The sequence below is a fragment of the Pleurodeles waltl genome, chromosome 5 (genome assembly GCF_031143425.1).
Source record: "Pleurodeles waltl isolate 20211129_DDA chromosome 5, aPleWal1.hap1.20221129, whole genome shotgun sequence".
Classification (NCBI taxonomy): Eukaryota; Metazoa; Chordata; class Amphibia; order Caudata; family Salamandridae; genus Pleurodeles; species Pleurodeles waltl.
Genome location: NC_090444.1, coordinates 1767325260 through 1767353185, shown reverse-complemented (window position 1 = coordinate 1767353185; position 27926 = coordinate 1767325260). Strand labels below are relative to the sequence as shown.

Genomic DNA, 27926 nt, shown 5'->3' with positions numbered 1-27926 from the left:
GCTATAAGTCATTTTTGCTGCCACTGACATTTATTTTCATAACATTTTCACCAAAACGGTAAGCTTCTGGTACAAAACATGCAGAACTTTGGAATAAATGTACCTTCCTTTGAACCCTCACACAGGGATAATGCACTCACTCAAGTATGAGGAGACTCCACACTCATTTTATATAGGATCCCCCCCTCACTGGTTTATTTTGACCGATTAGCTGAAGTAGAGGTAAATATCGAGAATGGAAGAGAGGCTGTGAACAACAAAGCCACCATCCTCATCTTGTATCCGATGCTCTTCATTTTCAGCATGTGGTCAAATCCGTTTTAGAACCAAGGCAAGGGAGAAGTCGCGTCGAGATGCTCAAAGACTTGATTTTATTTTATGTAGCTTTCTGTTGTGCCTTAGCAATACCGTTACAGTTTTAAACAACTGTAACCGAGCAAAGAAATACTTTAGCTACAGAAACTGTGTAGATCAAGAAAAATCACAAAAATGTACTGAAGCCGTAACACGGCAGAAATAACTGGGGTGACAACAGGAAGATAGTGTCAAAATTGCCTAAATAATGTTTGTTGAGGCAGTTCGTTTTAAAATGTTTATTTTTGTGTTTACCAGCAGAACAAGGTCTTTCCTACTGAGCCCTTGTGTTTGCATAAAACGTTAATCAAAACCTCCTGACAGAAATGTAGAATATTCTGGTGAGTATCATCACAACAGTAATACCTTCAAAATATTTGCATGGGGGTAACCCCAATTCCAGCAAACGTATGCCCACCTTAGCACTTTAGGAGTGCAGTCTGACTCGGGATGGTTGATTCATCCCATGCCAGCTGCATTAGTGGGAGATGCAGAATGCAATCTAGCTGGAAATAGTAGCCATAGGTGCAGCTCGGCTAGTGTAACCACCAGTGTCTTGGGTAACAATGTGGTGTAACAGAGGTGATGCTAAGCTTACCCTTTGAACACTCTGACACGGGAAATACACAGGAAGAAATATAGATATTTAGGTGGATTTTGGCCCCTTTCCTTGATAAAGAAGCGCAGGGGAGTTCTTATCACCACGGTCTCAAAGTAACAACGTGAATGGCTTAGAAGAGCACAGGGATTTCTAGCTTACTAACGGGTGGCACTGCCTGTCACATTCAGTGGCTATTTATAACAAGCATTTGCAATGCAATGGGTATCGCGTTTACTCAAGTTAAAGCTATTAGCTTTGTAAACTCCTAGATGCACTTTTCTTGCCACACACTGAAAAGCAAAACAGTTTCACATTAGCAAGATGACGGCTACCATGAGCACAAAGCAAACACACAAAGGAAACCGAAGTTTGCTCGCAGTGAAACTTATCCGCAAAAGAGCAATTATCCGTGTAACCGGCAAAAGTGCAATTATCAATGTAACAGGGTCGATGTCACGCAAAGCGCTCTAATACTGCCCAGCGAGATCGCACTACTTACGAAATAAAGAGAAAAAATGGTGCAGAAACCATACAGAAACACAGCCTTGTATGTTTTCAGTAGTTTACCGGTGCGCTCGAGGCAGGCTAAGCACCAGAAAAGGCATGACGTGTGCATGCCTTTCACTCATTAAATCAAGCTAATTTTAAAAGGCTCGCCCACGAACCAACCAAACTGATGGGCTTGACATGGGCGTGCTTATAAGCCCCCAGAGAGACTACACCAGAGACTGATCGCTTTGCGCTCGACCCTAAAAATTGCTCTGTGAAATATTAATGCACGAAGAGGCCAAGGCATCAAAAGGGTTAGTGCACTGCTCTGGCCAACCTAAGTAGCAAAAGGCATATTCCTCAGGAGACTGGTACTAGAGCTGAACGATAGTGAGGAGGCACGTAAAATCTTCCAATTTTAACGAGTCTTAACAGAGATCGTCCAATGATGTTTTTTTCTGGGGGAGAGGGGCACAGACAGTCTAATAACCAAACCTGTTAAAGCCAGTCTAATCAATCCACATGAATAAACTTCAGTGCCTGTTCTTGATCTTCTAAAACACTCTCAGAAAAAGAGTAGTTCGAGAGTTATTCAGACATCGGTCTTTTATGAGGCAGTCATCTAGGGATTCAGGAGAACTGTACATCCAAGAGGAAAACGCACGCATTTGGTGCTGCTGAGTAACAAAACAATGTGTAACTGGATAACCGGACGCTCAGAAGATGGTGTAGAGGATTTCTCCTATAATTAACTAGAACATGCAAAAAATAAACTTGTCTCTTATGGTGCTCAAATTTCATTTTAGACAAGCATGACAAAGCCAATAGGTCTTGCCTATTCAACCGATGCAGGTTTTAAATGCATCTTTCAGAACAATATTTGACTTCTACCATTTGGTAGATGGACTGAACACTGATGTAGACTTTGTTTTCAAAATTCTACAATAAAGTGCTACAGTGTACTGTGGTCTAGCAGACAGACTTATCTTGCAATATGTCTATTGTACTTTTGACTCCGATACTGAAAAAAGTAGTAAGCAGGTGGCAGCTCCATGAAGTACATGGACAGAATATGATGGATTTAACCGAAGTGAAGTTACAGCACTCATTTTAAGAGGGTTACCGAAAGATACTGTAGGCTCCACGTGGAAAAGGTACCTTTTGAAAAGGCTGGAAAGTGCAGTTTTACGATGGCTTAAGGAGAACATTAATAAAGAAATAGGATCACATAAAAGTAAGAACAGGACTCAAAGCAACCTTATTTCTGAACAGGTGTTCTGTTCAGTTGAAAAATGGAGGGCCAATAAAAGATGTCTTTAAATATTGTTCTTATGTCACATTTGCTCTGTGTTTACAGACAAAGGTCAAAAGTCAGTTTTTCTCACAATTAATTTTCCTTCTGCCTGCAGAGTTCCAGGACATTGTAAGGTGAACTGTGTGACCTGCTGCTTAGAATGTAAAATAAAACAATATAGGGTGTAGGGTTTTTCCTAGCACACATTTAAATGACAAAGTCAACTGTGCAAACATTTCAAAATATATTTCAGTAGTTGTGAAAGCCTTTTTTTTTTTTTTAAATAAACAAATGTGTGATGAAAACATATTTTAATAGGATGAAAACAAATCAGAATACTTTACATGTTGATGTGCAACGGATATGTTTTCTGAAACCCAATTTTCACAGATTGTTAATACACAATTTAGTTTGATCAGTAAAGCTGCAAGTTAGTGGAGAGGTTTTTGGACATTTCTTGGAAAGTTACTGTGTGTAGATGGCAATGTTACCACATCATGGTTTAGTGATCTATTTATTACAATTGAGTGTTTAACAGACTGAGAAACACTCCTGCCCTGATGGCAATGTTGTTAGCAAACTAAAAGAAGTCCTAGGTTACATGGGCTAGATTCTTGTGATGCACGCAGCAAACTTTAGTCTACTTAAACAAAAGAGGTTTTTGTACTGCAGAAATGCTCACATACTTGAAGGTGCAATATGTGAGAATTTTAAAAAAAGGCTAGTCTAAACTATTTGCTTAGGATCACACAATTCGAGACTCGTTTACAGGTCAAGTACATTACAGTTAGGTCAGGTGGATTATTTAAGTTACTTGACCTGCAGGTCTAGTAACGTTTTTATGATTTTTCTAGCCCTGAATGTAAACCACCTTAAGACAGTTATAAGGCAGCTATTTTGGGAGCAGGTGAGGCATTATCAATTTAGAGAGATTTGCATGTTTTGATTCTTCCCTCCCATGGGTTAAGATTTAATGGAGAACCAGAAAACCTAAAGAGCAGGAAAGGTATTAATTAAAAAAGAAAAGAAAAAGAAAAAAATGAAAAAAAAAGGTCCAAGAGCATAGCCGGAAAAAAGCAAGCACAAATAATTTTTAGAGTTAAAATGTAATTATGCTGGGAAAATTAGTCCTTACTTAGGTAAAAGCGTTTAAGCAAAATAGGTTTTCTAATTGTTAGAGTAAATACATGATTTGGAGTGACATGGGTCTTAATAAATATGAGTGCATAACCCCAATACTGTTTGAACTCCACTGGCTCCCCTTGCTGGCCCACACCAACTTCAAAACCAACGTCATCCTTTACTAAGATGACATGACCAGCATCCCCATTTATCTTGCAGATAAACTCACCATCCATGGTGGTTCTCTGACCCCGAACACCATCAGATGGCAAACTAAAAAGTGTAAAAATAAATGAAGCTGAACTTTTCAACCTATGCTCCTGGTATTTGAAACAACGATTGCATATCTAATAGGACCACCCAACAAGCTGAAGGCACTCCTCTTTAAAGAAGACTACAGCACCAAAAAATGTAATTCATAAACCAGATACCTCTCCCATCACTTCTTGACTTTATGCTGGTCTATAACCCTGTACAGCACTCCACTCCCCTGTGGCTAGGTTCACACTACAGAAATACCACATTCATACAGAGAAAGCATAGGTCACATGGAATTACAGATAGAACCAAAACATTGAAAAGATGGCTTCATAATCTGGGACTTAACATGCAAGTGAAATTCAAGGAGAAGCACACCCATGAAGACTGAACTTTATCTTTCGTCTTCAAAGCATGAGAAGAGCTGCATAAACATATGCGTAAAACATGCCGGTTTAAGCTGGATCCAGGATGCCAATGGTGATCAGCACAGCGTTCAATACCAGCCTAATTGCAGTAGTTTGCAAAGTCTACAACACTAAGAGCAGACTGGAGTGCATTGGAATTAATCAGAGATTTCAGGGGTTAAGGTCCCATATACATCTAGAACAGTAATACTCAGTACGGCCCACTTGTGGCCCTTTTGACTTCTACATGCTTCACTTCGCACCTGTGAGCCAGGGAGTGGTACTAAACCTGAGACGATATCGGCGGCATTTCTAGCAACCACAGATATTTTTGTTGTTCTTTGGTCTCTACTGATGAAAGGCACTAACCCAGAAACACGTGTCTAGAGATGAACAGTACTGTCTGCACTAATTTTTGTGAAATACTACAGATTTTTTCAAGCAAGCATTAATTGTTCAAACTGCATTTACCAGGATGCAAGGGGCGAACTCGACTGGAACGTTATGCAGTGTGCTCCCAATCAGACTTCATGCTTCACTTCCCCCTACGACCACCTTAAACATTTCCTGACCCACTAGGATCCCCTGCTGCCATCAGGGTGTCCCTCAATCACACCACAGGACATACTTTGTGGCCCCAGGGCAAACGTTGATGAGTACCCATGATCTAGAATGCCACTCCATCCTTGCATAACCAGAGATCCCTAGCCACTCTTTCATCAGAGGGTCAATTTCAAACATTTGGGTTAATTAACACACAACATTTTGTCTATCCTAAGGAACTACCTCACCTTCAGAAAGTGCCGAAGGCATCAATGTTCAAATACGTCATGCACGCAACAGGAAAATGCTTCCACCTCCCAACTCATGTAAAAACATGACCCAATTCCCAGAAAGCCGAACCAACATTTCACAGCACAAATTAAGGTCTCAATAGCAACTTGATACAGACAGCAAGGGCTGGAGAAACATCGAAAATATTAGACTACTTAATAATTTGGACATTCGGAGACACCTTTCACATTAAACTGCATTGACGAGGCTGGGCTGTATAACATCCTTGGTCTCAGTCAGCTCGGGCCTTCCCTCATTTGTGAAATCAAGGGTTTAGTAATGCAGAATTCCTCCACTGTATGGGTGGCAGGTGTCAAAGAACGTGGCAGTACTTTGACAAACGTGCACACAACTTATCACAGGTGTGACGGTAATAAATTCTCAATGAGGTAATTTACTTTCACTTCAAAAGTTATTACAGTTTTTTTCAATGTAGCGATTTGGAACCGTTTCACGGTCATTAAAATTCTTCAAAGCAGCTAACTAGGGTTGACTTTTAATGATGCAAAACACTTAAAAAGAATAGCTGGTTTATGCCACAGTCAGCAGCGTAAATTATCTTTTAGGTCACCCTACTGATGCTTGTGGCATGTTTAAGTCACACAAGATCTGCCCCAACACCAAGCAAATTTGCACTGCCTCATTCTCTTCACTGCTCCGTGCAGCTTTGTACTGTGTTGAAATACTCACCTTGCTCATACAGTTGCATTTCCAAAAATTCTAGTTTCGAAAGGTATAATTTGGACGTTATTGCATCACCACAAAGAATAACTATTTAAGCCACAGATAAACATCCGGTTTTGTCCATCTGGAACAGGAGACTGTTAAACATGGGCGTCTTACCAATAGTACAGTCAAGTCTGATAGAAAATGCGTGTTTTCAGTCTGCTTCCATTACAATTTAAGTATATTATTTGTCTGGACTTCATAAACCAGGCTACTGTGCTGTTACCAAGTAAACTGCTATTCTGTGCCCCTGCCTGGCTCCCCCCCCCCCCCAAAAAAAAAACAGCAATGTTCCAGCTGGCCTGGGAAATTGATTAAATGGTTAGAGGTTGCAAGTCTCGTACTGCAGCGCAAATGGAAACCCACACTGTGTAAGGGTTTCCAACTCAGCCAGGGCAGGGATTTCCAGCTCAGCCAGTATTCACCGTGCAATACGGGCTCTTCACTAGGTGACTAGGCAATGCGTTACGATATCAAGTGACACATGGTGGCAACTGTGTCAAATAGTAAATCGAAGGTCTAATATTGTGTGAACTCTGAATCCTTGAGGATTGCTGTAGCCGTATGGATGTTGACTGGTACCACCTCCATACGGCTGGGTGCAGAAAAACGGACACGAGCAGTCAACTCTGACCAGATTGTTAGGTAACTTGAACTTTCTACTTTGTAAGCTGCTGCAGTAGGGGATGCATAGGATGGGCAAGGAAGCACTAGAGCTAATGGAAAAGAATATGCTTAACTTCAAACTGTGGACTTCATCACAAAAAAGCCAAGCAACAATGGTTGCACAGAAAGCAGTCTGACAAATGAAGGTCTGCTTGGTCATGTTCCAACACATGCTGTCACTGCGCACTAACAGCTAGTCTCGGGTTGGTCTTATGCTTCCAAGAGGCAGATCATTACTGCCTTAGTAGGTTCACTTTGACTTTGTGATGGACAATGTTTCAATGCTGGCTTGCAATGGAAAAAGAATCAGTTCTCATCCTCGATTCCCTGTTTAACCAAAACTTGAGGGGGGGGGGGGACTCACCTAATGGGGTACAGTTCCCTTGTTTTACAAATCAAGAAGTGCTTCGAAGCAAACTAGCCCACATTTCTTGACATTATATTGAATTTTGTATACAGCACTCTCCGCTCTTATTCAAAACAAGTGTTGAGTTCTAATTTGAAATGCATCCTTGCCCTCACAAGGGAAAACAATAGTTAATTTGCTTTACTGTCACTACATCTGGAGTCCATGGATTCAATAAATACCTGTAGCATGACAGCACTAGTACAGCACCAAGGATTCCCTCAGGGCAATACGGTAGCCCTGTGCCATGTAGCTCAGAGCTCAGCCTGTGCGCAGCTTCTCTTGCCTTTTTTGTTTGATGGAGACTCCAAATAGACTACTCTAGGGAAGCAGGTACCAGCTGCTGTGATACAGAAGGGAGTTCAAGACTACTATCACCACTATCAACATATACAAGGTCGCCGGGTACAGTGGAAGCCTAGTTCCTTTGTGGAGGGGTATAAGCATGACCAGCAGGAGTTCCCTTACAGCCTTATCCAGTAAGGTCCACAGGATGTAGCATCATCTTTATTGTTGGCACAATGGGGGAAGCTATGATTAGCCTTGGCAAGCATCTTCGGTGTCAAGGAGGATGTTGTAATGTGAATCTCGTGTAGTATTCCATTTTCTAGGTTCTTGGAGGCTGCAGCGTTCGAGAGTCAGTTGAGATCTACAGTTGGCTGGAGAGGGAGCACTGAGAGCGCCAAGACTCACATGTTAATAAATCATCATTCAACTACCACACTGGAGTCTGCCATCAATTATTGAAATGGCGACAATCTCTGGCCGTTGTGACTGTTCTTGATGCAATGGCCGTCAGTGTGAGGACCCACATCACAAAGAGGAACCTTACGAAGAAATGCCGGTAATAACAAGGCAAGTGATATATAGGCAATAAGGAAAGTAAGCGATGTGTGTGTGTGTGTGTGTGTGTGTGTGTGTACATACATATACACATACACACACACAAACCAATTATATTGGTTATCGCTGGCACGAGCAGATTGCAGGCGGCACGTAGACTTGCTTGCATAAGCCATAAACGGTTCCTGTATGCTAAGAATTATGGGAACGAATAAGCCCTAATGCCTGCAAAAACACATGTACAGCGAAGTTTGGCGACCCTCTTAACTCATTGGGAAGGATTACATAAACAAGCTTTAATTCCTGCAGAAGCACTCATAGCAGGGTTGCGGCAGCCATCTTAACTGGTTGGGAAGGATTGTATGTGAATATGTGTACAGCACGACGTTTGCACATGCACAGTAACGAGGAAAGCCTGTCATTTGGTGGTAACACAGTGATAGGCACACCACAAAGAGAAGTGCCTATTTGCTGACAACACAGTTGTGATAGGCACATCACAACGGTGATAGGCACACCACAAAGAGAAGAGCCTGTTACACAGTGGCAACACAGTGATAGGCACACCATAAGGATATAAAATAAAATAAATCATAAGGGGGGAGAACACAGACTTTAATAATTCATAATACATTAGTATCAACTGTTGTGGGATCATGGACAGAACTATAATTCCCCCACCAGTATTTTTGGACCAACCTGGAACCCTGTAAATTGAATGGGAAGAAAGGGTAGAAATATTTGAAAATTATTTAGAAGCTTTAGATGGGAGGGAATTTCGCCCGGCTAGGAAAAAAGAATCTTTGTTGTTGAGCACATTATGTGAAGAAGGGCAACATGTCTTTAAATACTTACCAGTAGTGATGGGTGATGACAGTGAACCAGCAGCAGATGTTTATTCCAAAGCTAAGGAGAAGCTGGGGAAACACTGTCAAAGACAGAAGTGTAGTGATGTGCCGATATAAATTTTACACCCAACAGCAGAAAACTGATAAGACAGACCAATTTGTGACGAGATTAAGAGAATGATTGCTATGATGTCAATTTAGAAGTATGAGGGATGAGAGGATACAAGATCAGTTATTTGTACAATGCAAAAACAAAATAATGCAAGAGACTATGGGCTGCGAAGAATCAGTAATTACAAAATGCTACAAAAATAGCTTAAGTGGTAGAACAATCTGAGCAATGTATGAAGGAGATGGAAAGGAAAGTGAGTGATAATTTTCTGTCTTGGTCCACATAAGACACATTACTATCAGTTGGTGCAACCAAAAGTGATGATATGAGCACCAAGAAAAATGTAGTCTACAGGAAGGGGAGCAATTATAATCCAAAAACTGAGAAAGGTTGCATGGGATGTAGAAGTAACTATCACATATCTGAATTTAAGAGCTGTTTTGCAATAGGTAAGGATTGTAGATGATGTGGGCGAAAGGGACATTTCACATGAATGTGTAAATTTGATAACAAGTCAAAGATAGCAATCAAGGAAGATGGAGGAGAAATACTTAATGGAGGACAGAATTGAGTGTGTGTCAGATGATCAAAGGGAGAATGGGAGGAGAAACAGACCAAAAGCCATGTTTGTAGTTAAAGGGAAAAAAGTCCAGTTAATGGTAGATTCTGGATCCTTATATATGATTATACCTAAAAGTAAGTTGAAATTGCATTGGCCTGAGGTGCGGTTACTTCCGAAGGATTAGTCCCGGAGGGTAACAGGTTGAGAAAAAATATATAGTGGGGTATATGTTAGCTAAGATTCAATATCAAGATAGATATGTACAGGGGAAAGTGTATGTAGCAGAAAGTGGACTGCCGATATTGGGATGGGAAAATCAATATGACCTCCATCTTATAATTAACCCTAGGTCATCTAGCCAAGTTATGATAGTAAACCGAAACCAATATAGGACACTTTTTAGAAGGATCAAGTAAAACATTATCTGAAGAAATTGGGGAACGCAAAGGTTATGTACACAAAATTAAGCTTAAAGCTTCTGCAACATCAGTCCAACACAAAGTACGAAAGGTTCAGATTGTAGCCAGATAAGAGGTCAAGAAAATGTTGCAGGAAATGTTAGAAAAAAAAATATTGAACCTATTGAGACTTCAAGTTGGATTTCCCCTGTGGTTATCCCAAAGAAGTCCGATGGGACATTCAGGTTTTGTGTGGACTTACATACACTAAATCAGAACATAGTGGTTGACAACTTTCCACTTCCCAAACATAAATGAGTTAATTTTGATGCTGGAAGGGGGAAGTATTTTCCAACATGGACCCAAGGAGTGCGTACCATCCGATTAATGCTGCATAATAAACATTTGAAATCATTTATAATAGAGGGAGCATTCCAATTTACAAGGATGCCATTTGGCTTATCAGTAGCTAGTGTATTCCAAAAGGATAAGTCAAGTGTTAAAAGGAATAGATGGTGTGGTGTATTCAAGACAAAATCCTGTTTTTTGCCGATACTATTGAACATCACAACATGATTCTTAAAAGTGTTGGATATCATTATTGACACTTAAAGAGAAATGCAAATTGTGTTAAAGAGGTGGAATACTTCTAGTACACGTTGTCATCGTCAGGGGTTAGGCCAAAGAGGGGACCTGACAGAGGCGATAAGGAAAGCACCACGCCCTGTGGACAATGACCAGTTTAGATCTTTCTTGGGTCTCATTGGATTTTATGCAATATTTGTAAAGAATTTTTCAGAAAAAAAAATGAACATGAAAAAATTGTTACAGGGATGCACATATGAGTGGAACGGAAGATCAACAGAGCTTTTTTGGACATACAAAATGTATTTGCTTAGCGGGGATATTAATCCCATTTGATACCAAACTTACACCTATAATTACGATGGATTCTAGTGTGGTGGGTCTGAGAGTGGTACTGATGCAAAGGTATGGAAGTAGAGGAAAAAGCCATAGCATCCGCCTCACGATCTTTAACACAGAACGCAATTATTCAGTGACTGAAAGAAGCACTGGCAGCTGTGTGGGCATTAGAGTACTTCACAATGTATCTGTGGGGGTCACCAATCAAGCCTTAATGCCGGGTGGGGGTGAAAAAGTGTCGGCAAGATTAGCTAGGTTAGCAATATGATTGCAAGAATATCAGTACGCTATGGAATATAATCCAGGTTGGAAGAACACCCAAGCAGACAGTTTATCTAGATTATCCTTACACCATGGTATGAAGTTGATACGGTCGGAGTGAAAGTGCTGGAAGAGGAATGTGCAGTAGCAAGTGTAGAAGATCTAGTAGAGTGGACAGAGGGGGTGATGGGGAAAAAGAAATAGTATGAAGAGTATGGACAAAGATCTTGTATTGCAACAGGTTGTGGGCATGGCGATAAAAGGCAGTAGGAGGGAGAGTGCATTACCATTATCTGTAAGGCAATATGTAAAAGTTATTGAGGAATTGACAGTTTGCGACGATAAGATCGCCATGAGGGGAGATAAGCCCTTCTGAACCGAAGACGTGAATTGTTTAAAAGGGCACGGGGATCACTTGGGCCATTCTTTAATGGGAAAAAAAAAGGTTGCGTGAACATTTTTGCTGGCCAGTTATAGAGAAGTGGATGAGTGGGTGTAACATTGTGACTGTAAAGGAGAGAAAAAAAGGCTGAAAGTGGGGGGAGGGAGAACAGGCCAGGATGGGCGTAATAAGTGACCCTGGCACCCCATGGCACACACTGTTTGGACTTTATAGGACCTATGAGGAGACGGAGGTCTGAACTACGGTATGCTTTAGTAATGGTGGATGTTCATAGCAAGCAGTTAATAGTAAATGGTTAATAGTAAAATTAATGTGTGAAATCACTACAGAAAGCACCATTAGGGTACTGGAAGATGTATTCAAGGAGGAAGGGTACCCACATAGATTAGTCACAGACAATGGAACGCAATTAGTATCTGTAGAAATTACGAGGTATCTGGAGTAAGGTGGGGTGTCCCATTCATGCACTTTACTGTGAAATCCCCAAGAAATGGCATTGTAGAAAGGGCGAACCATATGGTGAAATGAGTAATTCAGATGGCTAAAAGCAAGGAGGAAGAATGTAAAGAGGATGGTGAGGTACTTCGTATGGGCTTACTGAACTACTGAAAATGGAGTTGCGGGGAAATACCTTTTGAAGTAATGAGGAGAAGAAGAGCTACGACCAAAATGTCTCCTGCATGGTTGACGGACCTTTTGCCCGAAGGTTCCGATATGGCAGGAGAGCAAGGTAAGAGTTTGGGAGAGAATGGATGTAGAATAAAAATTGGAGATTGGGTAAAAGTGAAGCCAGGTAGAACTAGTGGTGGGTTAACTAGGTTTTGAGGTCCATACAAAGTTAAAGAAGTGACTCCTTCAGAGTGCTGGAGAGTGGAGAGCAGTGGAACATGCGCAGGGTGGCGATGTATGAAAGGGAAAATGGTGATGAGGTAGTGAAAGGAGATAGGATGGACGCAAACCGAGAGCAGTGTAGTGGATTCACGATGGGGGGGGAACAAGGAAATGCTGGGGAGGGAGGGAACAATGCACAGATTGAGTGAAAGTGCTGGATTGAGGAGCAAAGTGAGGGTGGTGGATGTATCGAGAAGGACACGTCAAAGAATGCGACCGAAATATCTAGAAGATTATGTCCGCTAATGTATTACAAACATAGAATTCACTGGTGTTAATCGAATGTATTTTTGTTTGTATAAGAATGTTATACATGTTATGCATCCATTTAAAGTATGGGAAGAATATATTTAAAGTCTGTAAAAAGGAGGGGGGGGGAAGATCTGTTGTAATGCGAATCTCGTGTAGTATTCCAGGCTCCTGGAGACTGCAGCATTCTGGAGTCAGTTGAGATCTACAGGTGGCTGGAGAGGGAGCACTGACAGCGCCAAGAGTCACATGTTACTAAATCATCATATTCAACTAACCCAACGGAGTCTGTCATCAATTATTGCAGAGGACGTTTGCCTGTTTTGGCCTCTATCTTTCTACGTCTGCAGTCCACTCCCCTTGTTCAGCTGCCACTCTGGTGGTGCGAGTGCGAAGCATCCCTAGCTCTGTTCGCGTCCGTTTTTTGACGTCATGTGACCAGGCTGGAATGGTAGGTGCCACTGGTGCTTTCCAGGACATTGGTATACGGGCCCGTACTGTGGTATTTAAAGAGAGCGGTGGCGGTTATTGTATTATTTCACACGATGTCAGTAGACAGCACGTCAATGACTTATGTTTTGGTCCACTCGCTAAAATAACTACATTAAAAAAAATCGGAGGATAAGATTATGCTCTTTGATTTTATGTTTGGTCTATTTGTCAGTTCTGATCTATGCAAAAAAAAAATATTCTTTTCGCCTCTTAGGTCAAGAGTTTTCTCGAATAGAAATCAACAAAAAATAAAATGTACATTTGTCTTTGCAATAAGCGTCCATGCTGGGTCTTTGTGGGGCCTGCTGTGCGTGTGGCTCCTGAGTTCCTAAGGTCGATTAACGGAGAAATCCGGTTTATTATCCGGAAAAGGGTGCAGTAAACAGTACCAGTGAGAGGAGCCCCGCGGCGAGCACCGGCCGAGGCGGCATGGCAGTCCCAGTCACCCCCAATTACAAGACGAAGGCTAGATCTCTAAATTCCAAATGCTGGTGAATGCGCTGCACCGCGTACTCGGAATTGATTCCGGGGCCCTCACGGTTCTCTTCTTTGGCAGAACCCTGTGGCACGAGAACTGGGCCCGGTGCCTCTGCGCGTGCAGCTGCGCTCAGTGAAACATCTGCTGGGGGCCAAGGATCCGGCGGGCTTGTGCATCCTCGCGTCGGATATTCGGGGGACCGTGAAACGCCTGTCTGCCCTTTGAACCCGCGTTACTAGCGGGTGCACGTGCGCTTACGGAGCGGCCGTCGGGGGCTCGAGGGGAGCCCAGAGGAGCTTGCGCCATGAGAAATGACGCCATGGGCTTGGCTGGGACGGACCAGGAAAAGCACGGACGGCACCCCTGCCCATGATCCACCAACACCCTTAGTGGCGTCCTGAAATGAGCCGGGTCACAAAATAAAAGCGCCGCTTGGCGGTCTCGACGTGAATTGCACACACTTAACCAGAGCGGACCTCAACACTGGCATGCGAATGCCTCAACGCGCTTTGAAGCCTAACCCTCCACGAGCAGCAAAAAAGGTAGCACTCCTGAGAGGCAGGAGCCCCCGCTCCCCACTCAAACACGAGTAGAGACACGAATGTGACCCTGCAAAGCACATACATTCAATGACAAACTACTCCACGCATCAACTACTAGGCTCGGCATTTCGCTTAGAAAAAAAACGGGCCAGCTCACAATATATTTAGAGACCGCAGACAGAGATCAGGCAGAGATCAACTTACATGGCGACTTGCATCCAAGAGCCCAACTCGGTGTCCGTATTCAACATGTGAATCATGATGCGACTTCCTTTGCGAGACATGTTCCAAAGTGAATAAGAAAGCCCGCAGCCGGCTGGGAACGCTTCTAACAGTTACCAACATTCAGCTCGTCGTCTCCACCTCGGTGTCCGAGGACTCTGCGCTTCCGCGCAAGTGCCACAACCCCCAGCTATGCGAGAGTCGCCTCTGAAGAATGCACCGGTGCCCCAAAATAAACTGGCCGACGAAAGCGTACCGCCACGCACCGCTCCCCTCCCAGCCCTCCTTGTAAAGCAACATGGGATACGTTACGCACACAGGGGCTTGTAAAATCCAAGCTCCTGTAGGAATAAATACACACTTTGCAAAACAGAAAAAGTACTTACTAAGCAGATGAAAGTAGGCTCATTGTTATCGGTGCACTCCACGGAACGTTCCTGAGAACAGATCCACCATTCATAATGGAAGTCTTTGTCCCGCTGCATTCTTGGTCATTTAGTTCATAAAAAATGTACAACATCTGTATAGCTACTAATATTATGGTCGCGGCATTGTGTACACAAGCCTACGGTCACTGCACTACCTTAAAATAAGTAGCTACAGACCTGGACCATCGAGCTACAACTGCCCAAAGCTCAGTACCCCGACTTTTCAGGGTGGGCCGTGTGTAAACTGAACGCGCACTTGATGGCCCGATTGAAAACGTCTTCCTCGTGCGCCTATTCAACTTCTGATACAGGCCTCACGACACAGAAGAGGGTTTGTCTATGGTAGCCTTTATGCTTACTTACATCACCCTTCAACAGATCACTACGGTCACGCCTACACAGACGTGTGAAGAGGGTCACACAAATCAACATCTGGCTCATTAGTGATGGTCCACCCGCAGTATTCCAAGAGCGCCTACGTGTGCTCCCCTTAAAAGAGGGACTCCCAATTATCTCCCCACAGGGCCCTACATTTGCCCATGGAACTGATCTTTCGGAATTTGAGCACTCCCACCATATTACAGTACAAGGCAAACTCTTACAATCAATCACTCACATTAAAAATATAAGCGGACTTCAAAGCCCAATGGCAAGCTTTCAACGGCTTTACATTCAGGGCTGCATTGATGTCCCATGCCTACAACATGACCAGGCACCAAACACTGGTATTCCTGTACCTTCAGTCCCTCTGTAAACCTAGATCAAAGCGGTATGCGAAGGGGAGAAGTCCGTACAAACCAAAGCCCCACTCTCTCAAACTCCAAACCTCTATTCCACCTCACCCGACGGAAGCAGTGGTTCATGAAGCTTAGACTGGTACGGAATATTAAAAAAAAAAAAAAAAAAAAAAAAAAACACACACACACACTTCGGTCTTGAGGGTCCAGACCTTAGGCGACCTCATAATTCTCTATGCAGATTGAGGAAAAAGACCAACCGGTGAGGCACTTCGCATGCATGCCATTACCCACGTCTGCATTACATGTTTTTTTTGTTAAGTCTCTTAGTATTTATTTTACATTTCAAAAACGGACAACCTTAATGTTGTACAAACCGAGTAGCAAATAAATTAATCAGCTTGCTAAATATTTTCCACCAAATGTTATAATTCACTCCATCACCGATTGTAATGAAACAATGGCGAGATGACTCTGCTAGCTGTTCACACGTGCACAGCTTAGCACCATGAGCAAAATAGCGCTTCCGATTCCACAGCCTAACAAGCATAGGTAAAGCCAATAGGTCGCACCTTTACAAGACCTATTGGCTTTGTTTTGCCATGTTTACACAAGTGTGACTCCTGTTCTGCATGGCTAAAGGTTAGTGGTGTGGAGTAGTGTCGTAGAGTGGATTTGTCTGAAAGTTGTGGAGTAGGAGGATCATAGTGTTGTAGAGGGGAGTAGGATTCAGGGGCAGAGAGTAGAGTGGGGTGGAATGGGTTAGAGTGGATTGAGGTAGTGGGGTAGGCTGGATGGAATGGAGTGCAGTGGACTGAGTGCAGTGGACTGAACTGGGGTAGAGTGTGGTGGGGTGAATTGAAATTGAAATGGGGTGGGGTGGTTTGGGGTGTAGTGGAGGTAGATTGGCTGGATTGGATTGGGGTGGATTGCATTTAGGTGAGGTAGATTGGATTGGCATGAGGCGGGGTGGACTGGACTGAGTGGGGTGGATTAGGCTGTGACTGGGTGTATTGGATTGTGGTGGGTTGGGGTAGAGAGGGGAGGCATGGAGAGGTGTACTGTATTGAAGTGGGGTAGATTAAAGTTGTTTGGAGTAGGGTGGATTATATTGATTGAGGGGTGGATCAAAGTGGATGTACTGGAGTGGGGAGGGTTGTATTGGAGTGAGGGTCTGGGAAAAAGTGGACTTGATTGGTCTGGGAAAAAGTGGACTTGATTGGGCTGGGTGGACTGGAGCAGGGTGGGGTGGATTGGAGTGGGTGGGATAATTGGAGTAGGGTGGATCGGACTGGAGAGGGTTGGGGTGGAGTGGGGTGTGGTGGATTGAGATGTATTGTATTGGGGTGGATTGGAGGGAAGTGGACTGGACTGGCGTGGGGTGGACTGGAGTAGAATGAGGTGGATTGAGTGGGGCAGATTGGCAATGTAGGGGGCATGTTGGAGTGGTGCAGGTTATTTTGAAATATGATGGGCCAGATTGTTTTGGACAGGAGTGGGCCAGACTGGAGTGAGCAGATTGTATTAGGGTGAATTGGGTTGTGTGGGGTTGAGTGGATGGGAGTGTGGCACATTGGAGTGGGGTGAATTGGGATGGCATGGGGTGGACTTGATTAGTTTTAGAGTAGGGCATATTGTTTTGGTTGGAGTGGGGCAGACTGGAGTGTGGCAGATGTGGGTGGGACAGATTGTTTCAGACTGAAGTGGGGCAGGTGGGAGTGGGACAGATGGTTTTAGATTGCAGTGGGGTAGATTGTTTTGGAGTGTAAGGGCAGATCGAAGTGGCGTGGATTGAGTGCAGCAGATTGCAGTGGAGCAGATTGTTTTGGATTGGGGCAGACTGGAATGGGGCGACACTTAGATTGGAGTGGGGCATTGTTCTGAATTGGAGTGGAGCATATTGTTTTGGACTAGAGTGGGGCAGATTGCTTTGGAATGGAGTTGAGCGTACTGTTTTGGTTTTGAGTGGGGCATACTGCTTTGGATTGATTGGGGCAGATTATTTGGATTGAAGTGGGGCAGATTGCTTTGGGGTGGTGCAGATTGTTTTTTTATTAGAGGAAGCGAACTGGACTGGATTTGGAGGAATGAAGTGGGGTGGGTTGGGGTGGACTGGATTGAGGTGGGATGGATTGGTGTGGGGTTAAGTGGGTTGGATAGGGGTGGATATTAGTGAGGTGAATTGGAATGGGGTGCAGGAGCAGCTCGATGTGCGTTGGCATATGGCAGTGGGAGGGGAAAAAAAAAAGCCTGATTCCCCGCCGCCACCACCGCAGCGCTCCTCTGCAATTGCAGGCACAGGCTACCAACCTGACCCACGGCCAATCCAAACACTGCTGTCATGCTGCTAGCCGCATGACAGCAGCGTTCTGATTGGCCGGAGCACCAAGACAGGGCAGTCTGAGGCAAAGGAGGAGTCTCTGCCTGCTGTCTCCAACTCAGCAATACAGTGGCGGGTTGGAGAGACAGCAAAGTGGGCATGTGTATTTGGCCGGCCCAAGACAGCTGAGCCACGCCGGTTGGGGTTTACTGCATGATTATGCAATTAAGCATCATTTCAGAGATTACACATAATAAAGAAACACTGTTGGTTTGCAACAACAAGTTAATTGTACTCTTGAGAACAGGGCCCTCAAGCAAAAACAAAAGAAAACTTGAGTGGAAAGTGAGAAAATAAAAGTTAGCTATAAAAAATAAAAAAACTTTACAATTTTGTTTGTCCTTCTGGGCATGTTTTGGCCAGTCACAAGTCTGTTTGCGGGGCACTAGAAGTTAAAAAGAACAAAAAAGTACCACAATCACGTCGGGAGCAGCAGACAGGCACTAATTAAGTTGAATCAATCACTTGATTGATCAATCAATGCTTGATCCCTGCTCCACACAGAAACGGAAATGCCAGGCATGCCTTGACGAATTACAAGACTTGTAAAGAAGAGTGCCACGCTAACCAACAAATGGTGAGCAACAAGCGAGCTCCAAGCCCTTTACTGAACACAACTGTCGCGCATGCACTCGCAGGCTCAACCCTAGCAAGGGCAATTGATAGAAATACATTCAGTTCTGTTAACCTCAGACTATCAAACGCTATCAAACTCCACTGCATACTCATCTTCGTGCCTTGACCTCTAATACTCTACACCAATACCAGAACTACTTGCAGGCTTATAATAGTTAGACCATATAATTTCTCTCAAGCACCACCTTATTTAAAAAAAAAAAAAAAAAAAAAAAAACAGAATATCCTGCAAGCTTTGGAGATCTTCAAAGAATGCAGTCTAATGTGAATTCTAGATCAAAAGGAAGGATGTAATTCTGCTCCTGACTGCTGCAAATGAAGCTCCTGCTTTTAAAGTAACAAGATCCTTCAGAACAACTCAACTCTAATATAATTATGAATTATTTAAAAAATGAATTCTTAACAGAAAGAAACTGCTTACTTTACGAATGATGGATTAATCGTGCTCCTAATCATTTCTTCTCTTTTTGCGCATGTACCTATGACCTGTATCTTTTGAGACCACCTTTACCAAAGTGTCCTTGATTATTGCCAGATAGGATATTGCTACATTTGCCGATTTCATATTTGGCTACCCATTTTCCTAAAAACGACTGACATGATTTTTAGGACTTTGTGCTTATGCAAAAACACAAACCTGATATAGTAAAATAATTCAGCAGAGTGTTACATTAAAACTAAATTGTAATTGATCCATACATATACATACAGGGAGTGCAGAATTATTAGGCAAATGAGTATTTTGACCACATCATCCTCTTTATGCATGTTGTCTTACTCCAAGCTGTATAGGCTCGAAAGCCTACTACCAATTAAGCATATTAGGTGATGTGCATCTCTGTAATGAGAAGGGGTGTGGTCTAATGACATCAACACCCTATATCAGGTGTGCATAATTATTAGGCAACTTCCTTTCCTTTGGCAAAATGGGTCAAAAGAAGGACTTGACAGGCTCAGAAAAGACAAAAAATAGTGAGATATCTTGCAGAGGGATGCAGCACTCTTAAAATTGCAAAGCTTCTGAAGCGTGATCATCGAACAATCAAGCGTTTCATTCAAAATAGTCAACAGGGTCGCAAGAAGCGTGTGGAAAAACCAAGGCGCAAAATAACTGCCCATGAACTGAGAAAAGTCAAGCGTGCAGCTGCCACGATGCCACTTGCCACCAGTTTGGCCATATTTCAGAGCTGCAACATCACTGGAGTGCCCAAAAGCACAAGGTGTGCAATACTCAGAGACATGGCCAAGGTAAGAAAGGCTGAAAGACGACCACCACTGAACAAGACACACAAGCTGAAACGTCAAGACTGGGCCAAGAAATATCTCAAGACTGATTTTTCTAAGGTTTTATGGACTGATGAAATTAGAGTGAGTCTTGATGGGCCAGATGGATGGGCCCGTGGCTGGATTGGTAAAGGGCAGAGAGCTCCAGTCCGACTCAGACGCCAGCAAGGTGGAGGTGGAGTACTGGTTTGGGCTGGTATCATCAAAGATGAGCTTGTGGGGCCTTTTCGGGTTGAGGATGGAGTCAAGCTCAACTCCCATTCCTACTGCCAGTTCCTGGAAGACACCTTCTTCAAGCAGTGGTACAGGAAGAAGTCTGCATCCTTCAAGAAAAACATGATTTTCATGCAGGACAATGCTCCATCACACGCGTCAAAGTACTCCACAGCGTGGCTGGCAAGAAAGGGTATAAAAGAAGGAAATCTAATGACATGGCCTCCTTGTTCACCTGATCTGAACCCCATTGAGAACCTGTGGTCCATCATCAAATGTGAGATTTACAAGGAGGGAAAACAGTACACCTCTCTGAACAGTGTCTGGGAGGCTGTGGTTGCTGCTGCACGCAATGTTGATGGTGAACAGATCAAAACACTGACATAATCCATGGATGGCAGGCTTTTGAGTGTCCTTGCAAAGAAAGGTGGCTATATTGGTCACTGATTTGTTTTTGTTTTGTTTTTGAATGTCAGAAATGTATATTTGTGAATGTTGAGATGTTATATTGGTTTCACTGGTAATAATAAATAATTGAAATGGGTATATATTTGTTTTTTGTTAAGTTGCCTAATAATTATGCACACCTGATATAGGGTGTTGATGTCATTAGACCACACCCCTTCTCATTACAGAGATGCACATCACCTAATATGCTTAATTGGTAGTAGGCTTTCGAGCCTATACAGCTTGGAGTAAGACAACATGCATAAAGAGGATGATGTGGTCAAAATACTCATTTGCCTAATAATTCTGCACTCCCTGTATATATACATATGCATATACATATACATATATATACACATACATACACACACATATATACACATACATATATATACACATATATATATATATACACACATATATATATACACACATATATATATATATATACACACACATATATACATACACACACATATATACATACACACACATATATACATACACACACACACACATACGTATATGTTATTTTAATTTCCAAGTGTCCTTTTGAATCTTAAAAGCAAAGATGTGACAGACTTGGCATACATATGGTTTTGGATGCTGTTTGCCATTCACCTTTCAACTCTTTCATCTGAATCAACCCTTTGACCACTGTCACTCTTCAAAGTCTGAATAATTCACGTCCCCACCACTCTGGCAGTTTCGGGGAGGAGAAAAGTACCCCTCCAAAAAGCTGAATTGTTTTATGGATACTAGCAAAGTAGCTTATGAGAAGAACCCATCAACATTTGCCAACCAGGGAATCTTTATAATCAAACCTACTGAACTCTGCAGACAACACTAAGCTTTTAGAGTTAAGAAAGATAGAGGACATCATCCAATCAAAGCCTTACAATTCCCATATTCCAATAATGCATAATGGTACTACTCTAGGCTTGGCGACCGAACTCCCAAGAGTGCTGCAGTGGACGGGACTGTGCACCTTGAGAAATTATATCCCCATCTTTTAATCCAAAGGACCAGGTATGTTGGCATCTTCTACTCTATGACCCTTTCCAAAATGCTTTTTGAAATCATCTGCCAAAACAATCTTCCATTGCAAATAAGACCAATTCTCACTTCCAATTCCAAATGCAGCAATTTCTTATGTTGCAGTAGTAATTTAAAAAGCTATCAAGCTTATATTTGAGAGACCAATGATATGTTTGCTGGAATTTCAAACCAATATTTTCTCCCAACACTTTCCCTTTTAGGCAGATCATAGAATCTGAAAAGGAAAGTTCGAGGTCATTAGTATTGAGATTAGGTTCGGGATTACACCTGCATTAAGACAGCAGTTCCAGGTGAAGTTGTGTGCCATAAAAGGGCTCCACTATCACCTCCCTGGTGTTAATCTGACCTTGCAGCAGCGCTGGAGAGGCGATTGGAGTGCAGAAAACAATTTGGCATATTTGTAAGAAGTGGAACATTTATAGAAATTATGTAAAACAGCAATAGCAGCACACACTGCTTTTATTATTCGGTCAACAGAAAACTTGCCTAGAGTAGTTTTTAAAGGTGGTAAAACATCTTTTTTTGCTTCCTAATACCAACTAAGCTGTGGCCCATACTTATACCTATGTGAAGCTATCTTATCCCTTTTGAAGAAAAAAACAAAAAAAACAATACGTCACAGGCTGGCAGATATAGGATGGTGAATGTCTGTAGTGATGATTAAGTGTCGGTTGGGGACAGCAGTAAGCTCCCCCAGAAGCATTTCCAGACCAAATGTCTAAAACCGAACATCAAGACCAAAACTGTTACCCTGAGGAAGAGCACCTCAAGTAGGATTCCACCTGGTGGTCATTTACTCACACCACCCAAACCAAGATCCTCAGGATCGTTGACCACAATCTCGAAATGACTGCCCAAAACGGTGCCATCACAGCCTCATGCTTCTATACCTTGCAGATGCTAAGGAAGATTTTCAAATGGATCCCAATCAGCACCCACAAAACCATAATACCCCCTGTTCACAAGCAAGCAAGCTGGACGGTGTGAACACTATGCCCGGATACACAAAAAAAAAAAAAAAAACACCAGAAGGCTACATACAGACCAGTCAGAACTCAGCAGTTAGAATCACTAAACTTCCCACCCAACACTCATCACACCACACCTGAAGGAGTTCCACTTCGCAAACAAGCACAACTCAAACTCCTTACCAACCCTTTCAAGGCACTACATAACAGGTCCAACATACCTCATTTACATCTGCTTTCACAAGCCTTTCACCAGATATTGCACACACCATACCTAATAAGAGAATAGGGGGGTGGGTTCACTAAACGTTATCGCTAGGGTGTGTTTTTAAAGTAAGACTGCGTCAAGCTGTAAGGCAGAGGTCTTCAATATGTGGGTCACGACCCCCAGGGGGGCCGTGGAGTCCTGGAAAGGGGGTCGCGCATTCCCCCAGCCCTTCCCCAAAATGCCTCAGCTGAACTTTGAGTCTCCTGTGCTGTGAAAGCCCACAGACAGCTAAGGAGGCCTTCCCAGGGCGTCTGCTTCCTGAATGAAATGGAATTGTGCTCTACGAGCTCCTCTGCAAATGTAAAGGATGCTTGGGAGCAGCTTTAAATGATCGAATCACTCAAAGCTTTGGGAGGATAAATATTTATTCTTTTTGAGGGTAGTGCAAAGAGTTAACAACTACGCTGTGAAGTGCATGCTTTGAATTGTAATTGTATTTCCACAGTGCTTACTTCACCTGGAGGTGTTGAAGGGACAGCTATTTAAAAAAAAAAAAATGGTATTGTATATGCTCTGGTATTACTTAAATCTACATTTTGGAACCACAGTTTTGTCTTAAACCTTTTTGTAGTGGCCTATCTTATACTGTGTGTAATGCAAGTATAAAATAATGCCTCACATATTCACAGTGCTTTCTGTCACAGGCTGTGACCTCATGGCACAAAAAATACACAAGTCACTATTGTCAACTGCACTAACCAATATTTAGGGCCAGATGTATCAAAGCTTTTTGCATTCGCAAACGGTGCGAATGCCAGTTTGCAAATGCAAAAAGCCATTTCAGAATGTATCAAAGGCTAAAATAGCGATTCCTTAAAATTGCAACCCTGTTTAGAGAGTCGCAAATTGCGTCTCTAAATAAGAAATCGCAAATAAGGATTCCTTATTTGCGATTTCTAAAGCACATGTAAGAAGCAATTCCTTAATGCGAATTGGGCATTAAAGAATCGCTATTTACCACCAAGTTGAACTTGGGGGTAACCATGTGCAAATTTTAAAAATGCATTTTTAAAATGTACATGTAAAGCACACATGCCCTTTTGGCATGTGTGCACCTTACATGTCCTAAAAAACTTTTTGGGGTGCAGCAGAGGGGGCTTTAGGCCCCCGCACACTGGGTTTTGCATTTCCAAAATTGCGATTTCCAGTTAAGAAATCGCAACTTTGGAAATGCAAACAATTCGCAAATAATGGCCTACAGGCCCATAGATGCAAATGGGGCCAGGTATCGCAATTTGCATTTCGGTAATAGCATTTGCGATTTTTAAGAAATCGCTATTACCGATTTGCAAATGTGATACATTCCATTTTGCGAATCAGAAATAGCGATTAATTAAAAATCGCTATTTCCGACTCGCAAAAGGCATCCTTGATACATCTGGCCCTTAGTTCTGTCGCTCTCTGGTTACATGCAGACCTCTGCAGTGCATTAACTAATAGAGGTTTCATAATGCACTACAGTGCATTTACCAATGAGTAACAACTTTCTTTTATTTATTTTTCATTTAAGCTGGCTGTTATTTTATATGTAGCTACCTGACAGTGAAAGACCTAAAAAAAAAGTAGAGAATATTTTGAGTTTATTTATGAGAGGCTTGCGCTGCTGGAGCATCACTTTTTTTGATGCTCCAGCGGCACAAGCCTCTCAATAATACCTATGAGGTGACGCAAAGCCTTACTGAGTGGCTTTGAATGTCGTTGTAGATATGGAGAAAGGCAAAGCAGCACAAGCTGCTGCATTGCCTTACTTTGCGTCGAGGAGGCGTTCCATGGAAGTAGTGGTGGGTGTTCCCATGCAACACGCATGGATTTTGACGCTGCCCCAGATTTACAAAATCACGTAAACTGGAGCAGTGCCAAAACCTTACGCCTCCCCAGAGCAGGCAGAATGAGGTGAAATGTTTTCATTTCTCTTTGTTTTTTTCCTCTTTCCACGTGTGTTGCTATCTGCCGCACATATAGAAAGAGGTACAATGCCTCTATGGATTGTTTTTGTGCTGGAAGGTGCCCCTTCCTGCACAAATACAATCCTGCCTATATTGGCGCTAAGCAACAATTGTGCGCCAGCGCGGGGCGGGGGAAAGGACAGAAATGCACTGTATTTCATAAATACAGTGCATTCCTGCCCTTTTGTATTGGCGTGGGGCAGTGTAGCAAGAATACTTGTGGCACTGTCCTATGCCAAATCCTCATAAATGAGTACCTTTGTGTTTAGCCACACCGTTGACCACGCCCCCCACACTCACTGACCTTTGGTTTGCTAAACACTGTTTAATATTATTTCCTCACAGTAAAAATGATTTGCTGTGGGAAATGGGGACGTTTATTATTGTTGTTGAGGAGGAGGAGTACCAGGTTCTAGAAATTATCAGAAGGGGGTCCTTACACCTAATAAATTTTAAGAGGGGGTCCCGGCATCAAAAAGTTTGAAGACCTCTGCTGTAAGGTGTTGGAATAGTCCTAGTTAAATTCTCTTCATTTACTTTCTCAGGAAAGGAGAAAAACAATTAAAAACATTATTTAAAAAATAAAATTAAAAAAAACCTTTCGGAATGAGATCATTTTACCTCTGTTGAAATTGTCAGTTTAAAAAAAAAACTCTGACATTCACCAGTTATTATTAACTTAAGCATAACCTGAGCTCTCAGACCAAGCAGAGCTATGTCAGTCATTTGAGTTTGTCAATGTCGTCATAGAATAGGTCATGAGTGTTGTACAGTGTGAGGTCATAAGCAATGCATGGCGAGGATGAATATTAAGAGTTACTGAAATTCACCAGTGGTAGTTAAATCAAGTGACAGGAGTTAAAATGTTATGATTTGACTGACATCTTCACCTCCCAAACCCCTTGCTGCTGGTCAACACCCCCACTCCCACATCCTACCCACCAGACATCACACCCTCCCTTTTCACATAGGAACCTGTAGGCCAAATTGGCTCCCACAGGATCCCTTCACCTTTATTTAAAGAGTTGAGTGCCTGTGGGACACCCACAAACTCAACTTTCCAGTTATGTATACATTTTGAACCTTCATTTCTCATTTTGAACCTTCATTTCTCAAAAACTGCTGAACAGATTTACACCAAATCACAAAAAGCAATCTTTGAGTATAAAGATAGAGAAGAAAAAAAAAACACTATTTGGTGTAATGCTGTTCAGCTGTTTTGTCTGTTGCGCTATTAAAAAATACATAAGAAACTTCATGGAAAAACTGTTATGGGCCCCCTTCCCCATCAACTCTGTGCCCCAACTATGACCGATCACCCTGAAACTTTCGAGCAGGGCGCTTCAGTGGATTAACCTTTTTTTGGAAAGTTTCCTGAAATATATATATATATATATATATATTAGAAATGGGGTCTGTGGTTGACAGTCAGGTTACCCCCTGTTCAAGCAAGGAACCCTCACTCTAGTCAGGGTAAAAGAGAATCACCCTCAGCTGACCCCTGCTTACCCCCTTGATAGCTTTGCAGAACAGTAAGCTTAACTTCAGAGTTCTAGGTGTAAAGTATTTGTACCAACACACACACACACACACACACTAACTTAAAAGAAAACACTACAAAATGACAACACCAGTTTAGAAATATTTATCTAAACAAAACAAGACCAAAACAGACTAAAATCCACAATACACAAGTCCAGTTATCAATTGAAAATCAAAGAGTCTTTAAGTAGTTCCAAACACACACTAACACTGTTAGCGTGAAAATTTACCTTGGGTGCGTCAAAAATAAGCCTGCACGGGCGAGTGCGCGTCAAAAAGGGCTTTCGATGTGTTGATTCCACTTGCGAGCGGGACCTTGCATCGTTTCTCCTTTCGCCGGGTCGGGGTGTGTCGTTTCTTCTCTCCGCAGAAGAGCGATGCATCGACCTGTCAGCACTCTCGGGTCCGGGCGGGCCTTGTGTCGTTTTCACATGACCAGCGGTACTGGAGTAGGAAATCCAGCCGCACGATGATCCGAAAACCACGCAGCGTGGGTTGCGATCTCCCTGCCTCTGCCAGCAATGCTGCTCGTCATTTCTCCTGCTCCGTGCGTGGATTCTTTGGTTGCATTTCCGGCAAGCGTCGATTCTTAGCAGCGGAGCTGGTTTTGCGTCGTTTCTTCAGCCGCCGATCGGAGTCACATCGATCTTTTCCCTGCACGGCGCTCTGTGCGTGGATTTCCTTTTCTTTAGGCTGCCAGCTTCTCCTTTCAGGGTCCCAGGAACTGGATGGGCACCACAGGGCAGAGTAGGAGTCTCTCCAGAGACTCCAGGTGCTGGCAGAGATAAGTCTTTGCTGTACCCGAGACTTCAAACAACAGGAGGCAAGCTCTAAATCAAGCCCTTGGAGATTTCTTCTCAGATGGAAGGCACCCAAAGTCTAGTCTTTGCCCTCTTACTCTGGCAGAAGTAGCAACTGCAGGATAGCTCCACAAAGCACAGTCACAGCCAGGGCAGCTCTTCTTCCTCAGCACTTCAGCTCTTCTCCAGGTAGAGGTTCCTCTTATTTCCAGAAGGGTTTCTAAAGTCTGGTTTGGGTGCCCTTCTTTTACCCAATTTTTCCTTTGAAGTATGCCTACTTCAAAGTAAAGTCTCTTTTGAATGTGAAATCCTGCCTTCCCCAGGCCAGGCCCCAGACACTCACCAGGGGGTTGGAGACTGCATGTGTTAGGGCAGGCACAGCCCTTTCATGTGCGAGTGACCACTCCTCCCCTCCCTCCTAGCACAGATGGCTCATCAGGATATGTAGGCTATACCCCAGCTCCCTTTGTGTCACTGTCTAGTGTGAGGTGCAACCAGCCCAACTGTCAAACTGACCCAGACAGGGAATCCACAAACAGGCAGAGTCACAGAAATGGTATAAGCAAGAAAATGCTCACTTTCTAAAAGTGGCATTTTCAAACACACAATCTTAAAATCAACTTTACTAAAAGCTGTATTTTTAAATTGTGAGCTCAGAGACCCCAAACTCCACATGTCCCAAAGCGAATCTACACTTTAATCAGATTTAAAGGTAGCCCCCATGTTAACCTATGAGGTGGACAGGCCTTGCAACAGTGAAAAACGAATTTAGCAATATTTCACTGTCAGGACATATAAAACATTACTATATGTCCTACCTTAACTATACGCTGCAC

General features: G+C 42.9%; 1 protein-coding gene across 5 annotated transcripts in view; it reads right to left on the bottom strand.

Moving 5' to 3' along the window:
• Positions 1-27926, bottom strand: part of ENAH (ENAH actin regulator) — a 490360-nt gene that overhangs the window by 360738 nt on the left and 101696 nt on the right. The window contains exon 1 of one of the 5 annotated variants that reach the window (XM_069236192.1): positions 14769-14806. The exons of 2 other annotated variants lie outside the window; for them this stretch is intronic. In XM_069236192.1, coding sequence (XP_069092293.1) covers positions 14769-14791 — 23 coding nt within the window. In that variant the 5' untranslated portion in view covers positions 14792-14806. Of the gene's footprint in view, positions 1-14364; positions 14516-14768; positions 14807-27926 lie in introns of those variants that run through there. 2 more of the 5 variants (XM_069236191.1, XM_069236195.1) reach the window with 2 other exon arrangements.